Here is a 13,052-nt window from a genome sequence, read left to right as displayed (position 1 = left end):
CTCAAGTGATCCACCCACCTCGGCCTCCCAAAGTGCTGGGATTACAGGTGTGAGCCACCACACCCGGCCTTGATTTCTTTTTTAATGGGTTATTAAAAAATTGAGTAGAGTTGTCCTATTTGCAACTTACATAGACATCAAAAGAAAGAGAGTAACAAGCATTTATTATATTTATAGCATATAAAATACTTATAGTCTCTGGTTCATTATGAACTTTCATTATGAACTTTCATTATGAACCAGAGAATATGATAAGTATTTTATATGTTAACTCACACAAGCACTCTCAGATGCATATATAATTATAGATGTGTATTTTGCAGACAAGGAATTTCACTACCAGAGATTAAGACCCTCTCTAGGTTAGACAGTTGGGAATTGTTGAGGTTTCGATTTGAACTCAGGCCCATTCATCTCCACAGTCCCTGAATTTTCAACTCAATCACTCTATTATTTTTGAATAGCAGGCGAATCTTACTTACTATAGACATTTTCTTCTTCTGGCCTTTTTCCAATAATGCAATCTCGTAGTTGTCGTAACTTCTCCTTAATGTAGAAACAACCAGGACATAGTTATGATTTTCAAATTTTTATAGATCAAGATGAAAACCTCAACTACTGTTAGCAATACCACTGCCACTACTTGATATTATTTGCTACTTACGATGTCTCAATTGCCATCCTTGATAGTTTCCATGTGTTATCTTACTTAACTCTCACAGCTTAATGAAGTGGATGTAAAATGTCATCATTCCATTTTGTAGATATGGAAACTGAGGTACAGAGAGGTATAGTAACTTTCCCAAATTATAATTTTAAGTGGTAGAGTCAAGATTGGATCCTAGAGTGCAATTCTTTGGGAAGCTGTTTTCCCAACCCGATGCTTATGGAGTCTATATTTGCTATTTGGTGTCCAAAAGCAGAAGGGTTACACAGTGATGGTTTGCTGCTGCCTGAGCCCATCTCCAGCCTCTGTATGGCACATTCCTTCCTAGTGTTCTAATTCTAAAAATCAGAGACTTAATAGCAGATGAACATAACAGGATTCTTCTTCTTAGCACATCTGTGATTTCTTTGATTTCCAAATATTGAACATTATCTTTTTAAGCAAAATGTAAAACAAGCTAACATTTAATAATCTTGTTTTAGAACAGAACTTAAGAGTAGCACTCTTTCCTTAGGATTTTCCTGGAAACTTAGAAACCACTTTTCCTATTTAGTTGTTTCCATTGCCTTACAGATCTCTCCTACCAGTGGTGCCAAACTCTTCTTCAGGCACTCCGTGACTATGAGTAGGAGTGAGGAGAGTGAAGGGCAAGGTTTTCCCTTCTCCACCATTTCATCTTCAATGCCAGGGATTCTACATGATTCTTAGTTATTCTGGAAACCAGCTTCCACTATTAACTCCATGTTTGTGCCATTTTCTTTCTTAGTTTTCTAGGATAATTCCTTCATCAGTAATAATATGATTTCAGTTACCTCTGATAACTTCATTTATATTCATAGGATACAAACAAATACTTTTGCAAGCTGCAAGAAAAATATTGAAAAGTACATAGAAATGCATATTTGTTTGCATGTGTGTGTTGAATAAACAGGAGGAATATTCATCTTTTTGTTGTTTGGATTTTGGCCCAGTCCCTTATGTTAAGGACTGACTGATTCCTCTGACAGAATTCAGACCAAGTCATTAAACTTTGTTGCTTATGGAAAGTAATCTTAGTATCTTTCAGCCTTTATTTTAAAAATACATATTTTTAAAATAATGTATTTTAAAAATACGTATTTTTAAAATAATGTATTTTAAAATAAACATTTTTAAATTTTTAAAATAAACATGAACAATATTCATTATCCCACTATCACTTTATTATTAGGTGAGTCAGATCAATCTCTAAGTAGTGAGTATGAAGCACCTTAAATTCTTCCTAAAACAAGATTAAGTATAAATATACAATAAATATAAAAATAGGAACAACCAGGGTTTAATGAAACAACTAGTGAAATATTTCAAAATGATATTTAGGTTGGATAACTGTAAATGGAAAACGTTATTATTTAAGAGTCTCAGGAGGATGAAGTACAATTGACTTAATTCAACAATATCTATACAATCTAACATTGCTAGGAACGTGATTTGTAGGTCTGCACCTAAACACATGTGTATTGGTGATGACATTGACATGATTGAGAAACAATATTGTAATTCTAATCATGAACAATGAAGACTTGCAGAACTCTACAATCAGTATTCTTTAGCATTTATTTGGCAAAATAATTGCCTTTGCTTAGTGTCACAAAATCTGGATGAGGTTCAGCCACCAACCCACAACCATAACTGCCCTTAGAGACAGCTGGTTTCTAACAAGGCACGATCTCAGATGCACTGGGAAAGTCCCCTGGCCTATATACTGTATTGTTTGAAATTTCTCTATTTTGATTCTTTTTTATTGTTTAAAAATGTTTTCCTAAGCAATATCTTTTAAATAAAAATTATCTCTTGGAAAAGTTACAATATTAAGCTATCATCAATTATTTATACTTTGGTCTAAATTTGCTTATTAAATGCGTTTAATCAAACAGCTATCTAGAACTGGGTTTTGAAGGAATGGGATTTCCTTGATAAGAAGAAAAAATTGTTAAAATATTTTTGGAGTGAAAAGGGATGGAATATGGGACTATGATTGTGTTATCTCTCACTGAGGAATGCCAAGGGGTGTGTGTGGTGTATTTTGTTTTCATTCTCATCTCAGAACCATGTCCTCCAATCCCATCTCAGGAGGTAAATCATATTTACAGAAGACAAGCTTATTTGAACTTAATCTTGGTATTTCTCTACAAACTGTGACTGATACACACACACACACACACACACACACACACACACACACACATATACATATGTAAATGTATGTGTATGTGTACATATATATAAATAAAAGTTTAAGGAGAAAGAAGATACAACTTATTGCATTTTATTTAGGACTGTTGCTTAGTGTGATTTTAATCATTGTCTCATTCCTTTCCTTTTAAGCCTGGCATACATAATACACTCTTCAGTGTAAAGATGCTTTAACTTAATTTCAGCAACGAGATTCAAAAAACACTCACTATACTAAAGACAGGTATTATAAGCTGATTAGGTATTAGCTTTGGTATACTGGGTTAGAGGATTGACTTCATCAATGGCTGGTGAACATAATATCTGGATATTTTCAAACATTTAATTGATTTCTTGAAGTATCTTTCTTAGTGACTAGTTAAAAATGAAAGAACAGTTATCTGCATTCCTTGTGAAAATTAAACATTAACAAACTAGAGGCTCCACAAGTGACGGAATGTCCCAGAAAACACTGGGGCCAATATTACCTGCTGAATCATTTCCAGGCCACTTTTCCCCATCTGCCAGTGTTCAAATTTCTCCAGAGCTTCATCCATAGACATTTTCCCATTCTTGACTTTCTCTTGCAGGAGGATGAGTTCTTCCTGACCATCAGTTAGACAGCCCCTGGGAGTAGAAAAGGCTGGACTCTCTATCCGAGCTCTGTCTAAAATACAAGGGGAGGGTGCATTAATAGAAAGTCCAGGTGTAGACAACTGAGAACAAAAGCACTCTACAAATAAGTCATTGGAGTAGCTTCTTCTTAAGTCTCTATGAGCAGTTAAAGAATAAACCAGTATATTTTTAATGAGTTTCTTTCTAAGGATGGAGGTGCCTGGAACCTAGTCTTAAGGGTTACACAAATATGTCTCATTACTGAGAAACAGAAAGGGACAAGGAGAGAAAGGACAGTAGCAAAAGTTTTACACTTTGCTAGTTGAGGGCAGTGCCAATTTTGTCTTACTTTTCTGAGGATTATCAGAGATCATGTGCACAAAATACTTAGCATAGTGCTTAACACACAGTAAGCTAAATAAATGTTAACATTAATATTAACAATAAATATCTTTAGAATAAACAGTCTTCCGAACTTTGGGAAAAGAGATGTCAACCAACATCCAAATGTCACAAAAGGCTTCACATCATTTGAAAAGTTATTTCTGAAAGATTTAAAATAAATGATCAGTTATTTTGTAGTGAAATGCTTCCTTTTCTAAAGAGTTTATTTTGGAGCATGCCATGTATTATTTGCTCAGCACAAAAGGAATAGTAGATGGCCTAGCATGAGGCACCTTGGTAGCAAATTGGCAGACCGTGGGTGAATTCAGTGTTTCCCTTGTCCACCAGGGTGTTTAAAGACATAAATGGGCCTGCATGACTTTAAGGATGCTATGTGCTCTCTAGGTTACTGCAATCCTTGCCACACCTTAGAGTTGCTGGATGACAACACACGTCTGCTACCTGCCTAGCTGCTGGAACTCATTTGAGTTTGTACCTTCTCATTTACATATTTTCATTAAGTGCAACATACATTTTGTATTATTTCAGGAGGGGTAGGTAACATGTCTTAATATACTATCAAATCTAAATATGCCCACAGAGTCTGAAAGGAGAGAATAGCCAGTCCTGCCTAACTATATACCAGTGAGCTGTTCTTGGAGGGATCTGCCCATTTCTGGGAGTGCTTCTTCAAGAAAGAAACAGATGAATTTGACTATCCAGACAATATTAACAAGGATTTGGGAAATGAGGAGGGCATTCAAATTCTATAGTAATAATAATTTGTTGATATAATTAGAATTGGTTGTTCTGGAAAAGAGGTTTCAAGTATTTGATAGCAAATGTTATATGTCTAAAGAGGACTTGAGCCTTGGGGTTGTTCTGGAATGATCTCTAATGTTTCTCTCAGTTTCGAGAAGGACTGTAATAGTGAATCTTGGAACATGTACTCACCGACGGTTTCTTTCCAAAAAGATTCACGTGCACATAAAATTTCTCTATGGTCAATAATTCTGATTCCCACATGCGCTTTCTTTCTTTCCTTCCCTCTCCTCTCCTCTCCTCTCCTCTCCTTTCTCCCTCCCTCTTTCTTTTTCCTTTCCTTTCCTTTCCTTTCCTTTCCTTTCCTTTCCTTTCCTTTCCTTTCCTTTCCTTTCCTTTCCTTCCTTCCTTCCTTCCTTCCTTCCTTCTTCCTTCTCTTTTCTTCCTTCTTTCTTTCTTTCTTTCTTCTTTCTTTCTTTCTTTCTTTTCTTTCTTTCTTTCTTTTTCTTTCTTCTTTCTTTCTCTTTCTTTCTTTTTCTTTCTTGTTTCTTTCTTCTTTTCTTTCCGTTCCTCCTTCTTCTTCCCTCCTTCCTTCCTTTCCTTCCTTCCTTCCTTCCTTTCCTTCCTTCCTTCCTTCCTTCCTTCCTTCCTTTCCTTCCTTCCTTCCTTTCTCTTTCTTCTTCTTTCTTTTCTTTCTTCCCTCCCTTCCTTCCTCGCCTCCCTCCCTCCCTCCCTCCCTCCCCCCTTCCTTACTTCCTTCTTTCTCCTTCCCTTCCTTCCTTCCTTCCTTCCTTCCTTCCTTCCTTCCTTCCTTCCTTCCTTCCTTCCCTTCCTTCCTTCCTTCTCTCTCCTTCCCTCTCTCTCTTTTTCTTTCTTTCTCTCTCTCTTTCTTTTTTCGTTCTTTCTTCTTTCTTCTTTCTTTCTTCTTTCTTTCTTCTTCTTTCTTTCTTTCTTTCTTTCTTCTTTCTTTCTTTCCTTTCTTTCTTTCTTTCTTTTTCTTTCTCTCTCCCTCCCTTTCTCTCTCTTTCTTTCTTTTCTTTTCCTCTTTCTTTCTTTTTCTTTTTCTATTTTTAAACTTTTTCCCTTCTCACCATTTCCATTCAACACAGGGGCTTTCTTGACTTGTCTTTTCTCTTCAGAACCTATTCCCCCAGAACTAAGATGTCAGCAGATTCTATACTCTAAATCTTCCTCCAAGGATGATGGAGCCTGAAATCCCAGAGGAATTGGAGAAGCACAAGTTAGCCAGAGCGCTAACTTGTTCAGCAGCAAAAAGCACAGATAACAATTGATATCTTGCTTCTTATACCATTTGCTTTTTATAGGCCTCCACACTAAAATGCAGTTCATGAAATGCAGTTAGCAGTAGAATTCTATATGCCATCCCTGCCAGAGGAGAGAGGTTGAGCATCACCATTTAACAGCTATGCCATTTAACTATTACCTCACTTCTGTCATCCTTTTGCCTAAGTGTGAATCCGTTTTTATCTCAAGTAACCCAGGCAGCTGGATTTTCTGCTGTTCTGGAAGTTAGCTCAAGGAAAGTTTTCCCAGAAAACCGTACCAGTTTTAGTTTTGCTATATGTACAAGTTTAACTTAACAAATACTAACTCCTTTTAATAATATCTATTTCAATTACCCTTTCCTTTTTCTCAATCTAGCTATTAAAATATAAGTAAGATGACTTTTTTGGGGGGTATGGTGTTCAGTTGTATGATTGTGCAGAAAGAACAAAAGAACAAGTTAGGAGCAGCAGAGGTCTTAGATATTGTTTTAAGAGTGAGTTATTTATAGCTAAACTAATTTTACATAAATCTGCTTTTACCTTTTTTAAGAGTAAAGAGATTAAAGCATTTGTCTTGATAAATTAGGAATAGGCATGACAAGTTACAAAGAAAAATGATTTAGGCATCTCACTACCTTTTATTCTAAGGGTATACAAGTCAAACCAAAACATGCAACCTGTAATTTTTGGTAGAGTTTACAAGATTACTTTATTGAATTTAGATAACAATTTGATGGGGAAAAGGAGGTAATGAAAGGTTTTCCATCTTCCTAATTTTGTATTTTTTTTTGGTTTACCTTCAGAAGAATTAGTATGAATTTAATATAATTTTCATTAAAAAACATTTGTCAGACAACTAACGGTATATATGGTAAACTCTTGTCTCTTAGTGTAAAAGTTTCAAGGTAAACTACAGTTTTTAAAAGTTAATTCCTTTTAAATAAATTTCTCTTTACAAGTATTTCCATTTGATCAAATATTGGTCATATAAACATTAACCAACCCATTCTAGTGAGTATATAAATATACAGATTAGGTAAGAAAGTAAATTGGGATTTTCATTAAAATTATTTACTAGGTGACTGGTTGAAAGGACTTTGTTGAAAATTTGAAAGAAAACAACTTGATTGCCCAACAAAAAGTAATTTAAAATAGAAAATATTTACTTAATAAAAATATGTAGTCATTAAAAAGTAAAGATTGTGGCAACATAGAAAGTGCTTATTATATTATAACAAGTACAAAGGCAGGATACAAACTTATACACACATTAAAATTTTAAGTGTCAAAGTTAAAATATACATATACATAATAAAGCATGAAAAGAAACTTTAAAAGATAATATATGTTGTTCTATTGTGATGCCATATTACATATGTAATTATTTTCTTATGATCTCCAACTTTCTATAATAATACTATATTGCTTTTACAATATAAAAAATTTCTGCAACTTTATTAATAGGCTTTCCCATGGAATGCATACCATTTCAATCCATGCCAGATATACCATGCTATAAGTACCATGTCATACTATAAATACCATGTGATGTCACACCATACTGTACCATCATACCAAATTAGTTTGTGGAACTTGGAAAGAACTTCTCATAATAGGACTTAAATAAATAGGGTCCAGGCACAGTGGCTGATACCTGTAATCCTGGCACTTTGGGAGGCCGAGGCAGGTGGATTGGTTGAGCCCAGGAGTTCCAGACCAGCCCGGGTAACATGGAGAGATCCCATCTCTATAAAAACTAGCCTGTAGTCCCAGCTACTCGGGAGGCTGAGGTGGGAGGATTGCTTGAGCCTGGAAGATCAAGGCTGCAGTGAGCTGAGATCGCCACTGCCTTCCAGCCTGGGTGACACAGCAGACCCTGGCTTAAGAAAAAAAAAGAGAGAGAGAGAAAGAGAGAGAAAAAGAGAGAGAGAGAAACAGAGAGAGAGAAAGAAAGAGAAAGAGAGAGAGAGAAAGAGAGCGAGAGAGCGAGAACTAGTGACCAAGATTTAAATCATAAGTTATTTTTTGTTATTTAGTTTGGGAATTGGTAGGTATATAAGCTCAGGTCCATATGGACAAGTCAGGATATGTTTGGTCTATTGATTTATTTGTATGTTCCAAGTAAGGCCTCTGCATCCCCTTAATTTTAGAATTACATATATTATTTGAGATTTGTTTGTTTGTTTTGTTTTGTCTCATTTTGTTTTTGTTTTCGTTTTGAGGCAGTCTCCTTCTGTTGCCCTGGCTGGAGTGCAGTGGCATGACCTCGGTTCACTGCAGTCTCCGCCTTCTGAGTTCAAGTGCATCTCCTGTCTCAACCTCTTGAGTAGCTGGGATTACAGGTGTGTGCCACCACGACTGGCTAGTTTTCATATTTTTAGTAAATATGGCGTCTCGCAATATTGACCAGGCTGGTCTTGAACACCTGGCCTCAAGTGATCTGCCCACCTTGGCCTCCCAAAGTGCTGGGATTACAGGTGTGAGTCACCACATCTGGCATTTGATGTTTTATTTTAATGATTGTGATTTTAGAACATGATTTTTTCCCCCACCACTTAGAAAATACAGAAGAGTACTGAAAACTGAAATAACTGCCACTCATTATTATACTCTTCAGAAACAGGTACCATAAACATCTTTGTGGTCCTTAAGTATCTATTTCTCTCCTTTTTTCTGAGTTAGGGTTATACTGACATAGTTCCTGTTTTTTTCTCTTAGTCACGTAGCCTAAGAATCTTTCCACGACATTAAATATTCTTTGAAAAATTGTTTTTAACGGGAGCATTATATTCCAAAGTTTGTATATTCAATAAAGTATTTAATCATTCTCTTACTAAGGGATTTTTTATTGTTTCCATTTTTCTCCACAATTATATGTTTTTGGAGCTTATAAGTCTTTCATATGAATCACTGGCTGCATTATTTATTTGGTTGGCATAGACTCATAAAAATATAATTTTTGAGTATGATCACCTTTAAAGTTATTGATGTATACTTAGTGCCAATCTCCTCTCCTGGAACGTGTTGTCATATACACTCTCACTAGTAGGATGAGGGAGTATTTGTACTGTTTCACTTTTGATAGTATTTTGCATTATCCAACTCAAAGAAGTACATAAACTTTATAATAATTTTATAGTCTAAAGCTTTCTTTCATTGCCAGTGATTCCTAGATTATAACTCTGAGTGTGGGAGCTTAAAGCATTGAATAAGTAACAGACTTTAATATCACATATGGCCACTAGTCCGGCCCTAATTTTTTTTTTTTTTCCAAGTGATTACCTTTCACCTCTTCTTAATTATCTTCTCTATCAGTTTAGAAACATTCTTTCAAACTGTCATTTCTCTCTCCCTAAAGGAAAAGTATCCTATCAAAATGATTGGGATTCCCTTACATGTATAAGTTATTATAGAAAGAGTTGAGAGTATTTAATCTCCCATTAGGAAAATAGCATTATTCTATCTTTTTAATAGGTACTTTTTGAATTTAATGTGAATAATTTCTTTTCTTTCATGATGTTGCCAAACTAGTATTTCTGGTATATCAAAAAGTGAATTATTTATTAATTACATCCAGCTAGTTAAAATAATTTTTAAGAGTCTTATAGTTGATGTTTTCAAGTCTTCTGGCATGTATGTATATCATCTAAAAATAATGGAGAAAGTATCTCCTTCCCAATAATTACACGTTTTATTTTAGATGCATGTTACTGCAGTTGCTAGAAACTTCCAGGATAATGGTAAGTAAAAATGTTAATAGCGGGTATGCTTATCTTGTTCCTATCCCTAACAGGAATACCTCTACTTCTGAACTAATCAGATATTTCTGATAATGTTAAGAAATTATTCTCTTTCTTATTTTACAAGATTTTAAAAAAATTATGAATACTTGAACAATAATTTTATCTTTTTCATCAACTGAAATCATCATGTTTTTTAAAATAAAATAACTAGTACATTAATATTTCTACTCCATGAGATGGTTCATATAATATAAAAATTCTCTTTTATTTGAATTTGAAATAACTCACTGGCAAAACTTATTCTGGTTAACTATTGAGTTAAAATGTATACAAACATGCATTGGTCATTAGTCTAGTGATATTTTAAATTTTTATTTATCACTTGACAATTTTATTAATGAATATTTCCTTGGTATTTTGGGGGATGTATCTTTTTAAAGCAGAGCATAGTTTTGGCTTGAAGAAGTTAAAAATACAGCACTGTGGCACATCAACTATTTAAACTGAAAAACAGCAGGTGCAAGAAAGATCATTCTGACCTTTCAGTTGTTTCCCAAAAGCAGAAGACTAAATTCCCACGGTAAAGTCACTCACTCTGTACAAGAAGGAAAAGCAATATCCTTAGCTTCAAAGAGGAGAAGTTGAGACTAAGAGGATTCTGTACATACCTTGTTAGAATAACTCTTGTCTTTTAAGCCTCCCATTTTCACAGTTTACTATTGTTTGTCTAATTCAGTAGCTAAGTAACTGGCTAACTGCTTTTTTGAGTCTTCATTTTCTTTGAGGGCTCCAGTGCCATGTGAAACTATGAAGCTTTTCTCTTGTTAATCTATTTTACATCAATTTAATTCTTAGTCCTGGCTGGTACCCTAAGAAGGTGGAGGTGGAGTTTTTCTGCCACTACAGTCTTTTGTCCACATTTCAGTGTGTATCTTTTTATGAGGGAGATTGTATAACATGGTATTTGGAGCCAGGTAGATGAGGGCTTAAAGCTCTTTCTCATTCCATTTTTGTAAACTCCAGTTTCTTTGTCTATAAATGAAGGTAAATAATCCCCTTGTAACAGCGTTGTTGCAAGAGTTAAAGGAGCTAATATGTGTAATGTGCTTTGTTGTGTTTCAGGCTTCTGTTAAAGCTCAGGAAAGTTGTAGTGAGAGCTGTTAAAATGATTACCTGAAATAGTACAGAAGGTGACTACAAGTTTGGCCTTCAGAGTATGACAGAATTGAGTTCAAATTTCACCTCTACCATTTCTTAGCTCTGTGTCCTTGGTTACAAATAATCAATCCATTTTAAAAAGGAAAATAATATCTATCTCATATCTTTGAGGTTTTAATGAACTATTGCTATGCAGATGATTAACACATTTGTCCTCAATGACTGTTCCTGCCCTGTGAGAATGTTTTAACTGATATGAATTTATTGTGATGACTGCTGTTATACATAATCTTGTTTTGTATGTGGTTATAAAGACTATACATACATATGTATTTGTATATACATATATATGAAGGAATTTGAAAGTAGTGGTTACTTTTTAAAATTGCAGATTTTTAAATCTTTTTTATTAATGAAGTAATGAATGAAAAAACATTTTCTTTCTAGTTCCTAGGTATTTTTATATTTTTTGGTCATTGTAACCAGATTATTGCTACTCAATTAGCAATAATTATGTTACATTACATATTTTTATCACCAATACTTTACATTCATGTCTTATAAATACATTTACAATAATTATTTAAGTTTACTTCAGTAATTTTAATACTGTAATTTCTTTTTAAGCTTTTTGTTTTGTTTAACTCCTCATTAGTTAGAATATGTTTTGGTTGATACTTTCATAATGACAGAATGGCTATCTTTTCTAAAATTTTGGATATCCAAAAATTATTTTATTTTCTTCTTACATGAACAAAATACCTGACTAAATATAAACTTCTTAAGTTGCAGTTTTTTTCTCAGATAGACTTGGCATTCCATTATCTCAAGTTTCTGTCACATAGATTCTCTAATTTTTTAATTGATTTTGTTAATTTAGTAGAAAATGTAAGTTAAAATACTTGCTCAATACTTTAAGATTGTTTCTTTTTCCTTATAATCAAAAAGATTCGCTAGGGTGCTTTTAAACACAAGCAACGCTCTTTACTTTTTCCTGTCTCATAGTGAGCCCACTCAATCTGCACTATTCATCCTCCAACTTCCCACTTCTCCAAAGATGAGCTTAATAAAGTCATTGACTGTATTTTCTATTCTAGTTTTAAAAAACCTGTCATACTTGAGTTGTATCTCTGTTCTCCACATCTTACTAGTTTTCGGTCTTTCCATGTACTGGGAACAAATCCTTCTTCAATATGTTCTCTACTTCACTGATTTATTTTCACCTAGTATGAGTCCCTTTTGTTGTGACCGATGTGGATTTTAATTTGCTGTTGAAACTTTAGCTTCTTATTTTATTTTATTTTTATCATACTTCCTCTTGTCAATACCTTTTCTTCATGTCACATGTTTAATCTAATTCTGGTATCTCATCTCAAATGTCTTTCGCATATTTTGCTTTCCTCTCAGCCTAACCTTGACCCTTGACTTTCTGCTGCTATTTCCTCTCCATATTTTCCATTTGTTTTATGAGTTCAAACTTTTCTGACATTTTGTTTTTTGGCCCCTGCATTTTGTCACCAACTGCCTAGTACTGAACCTGAAAGTGGGATACTTCATTTGAAATTAACACATACTGCCTTAGAACTTTTGAAAAAATTAAAATATTTATAAAAAGCTTCATATTTAAGCAGTTATGCATTGGTAGCTGAAAAGTTCTTTGTGTGTGTGTGTGTGTGTGTGTGTGTATTTCCCATTTTTTCCATGTTGAAAGCTTGGTGCTTTTGATATGATATCTGACAACCTTCCTCATTAAATACATAAATCATTAACAGAAGTATAATACAGAAGTATAATTATTCTGAGTCTTTACAAAAAAAAATTCTCCTTCCTTTCTTCTGGAGTAGTTTTAGTTTATGAACTTTTTGTTTGTTCTCATCTTTAATACTCCTGGCACGGTGGCTCATGCCTGTAATCCCAGCACTTTGGGAGGCCGAGGTAGGTGGATCACGAAGTCAAGAGATCAAGACTATCCTGGCCAACATGGTGAAACTCTGTCTCTATTAAAAATACAAAAAGTAGCTGGGCATGGTGGTGCACGCCTGTAGTCCTAGCTACTCAGGAGGCTGAGGCAGGAGAATCGGATGAACTCGGGAGGCAAAGCCTGCAGTGAGCCGAGATCATGCCACTCTACTCCAGCCTGGCGACAAAGTGAGACTCTGTCAAAAAAAAAAAAAAAAAAAAAAAAAAAAAAACCCACAAAAAACAAAAAACAAAAACACATCT

At 34.4% G+C, this 13,052-nt stretch overlaps 1 protein-coding gene across 3 annotated transcripts in view; it reads right to left on the bottom strand.

The window, feature by feature from the left end:
* BANK1 (B cell scaffold protein with ankyrin repeats 1) overlaps window positions 1–13,052 on the bottom strand; it is a 335,823-nt gene that overhangs the window by 17,105 nt on the left and 305,666 nt on the right. For all 3 annotated transcript variants that reach the window (XM_030916824.1, XM_030916828.1, XM_030916833.1), the window contains 2 exons: window positions 3,370–3,548; window positions 483–546 (listed from right to left, as the gene is read on the bottom strand). In XM_030916824.1, the coding sequence (XP_030772684.1) occupies window positions 483–546; window positions 3,370–3,548 (243 nt within the window). The remainder of the gene's footprint in view (window positions 1–482; window positions 547–3,369; window positions 3,549–13,052) is intronic.

The sequence above is a fragment of the Rhinopithecus roxellana genome, chromosome 2, assembly GCF_007565055.1.
Source record: "Rhinopithecus roxellana isolate Shanxi Qingling chromosome 2, ASM756505v1, whole genome shotgun sequence".
Lineage (NCBI taxonomy): Eukaryota > Metazoa > Chordata > Mammalia > Primates > Cercopithecidae > Rhinopithecus > Rhinopithecus roxellana.
Note: the sequence above shows the minus strand (reverse complement) of the source record. Positions and strands in the feature narration are given on the sequence as shown.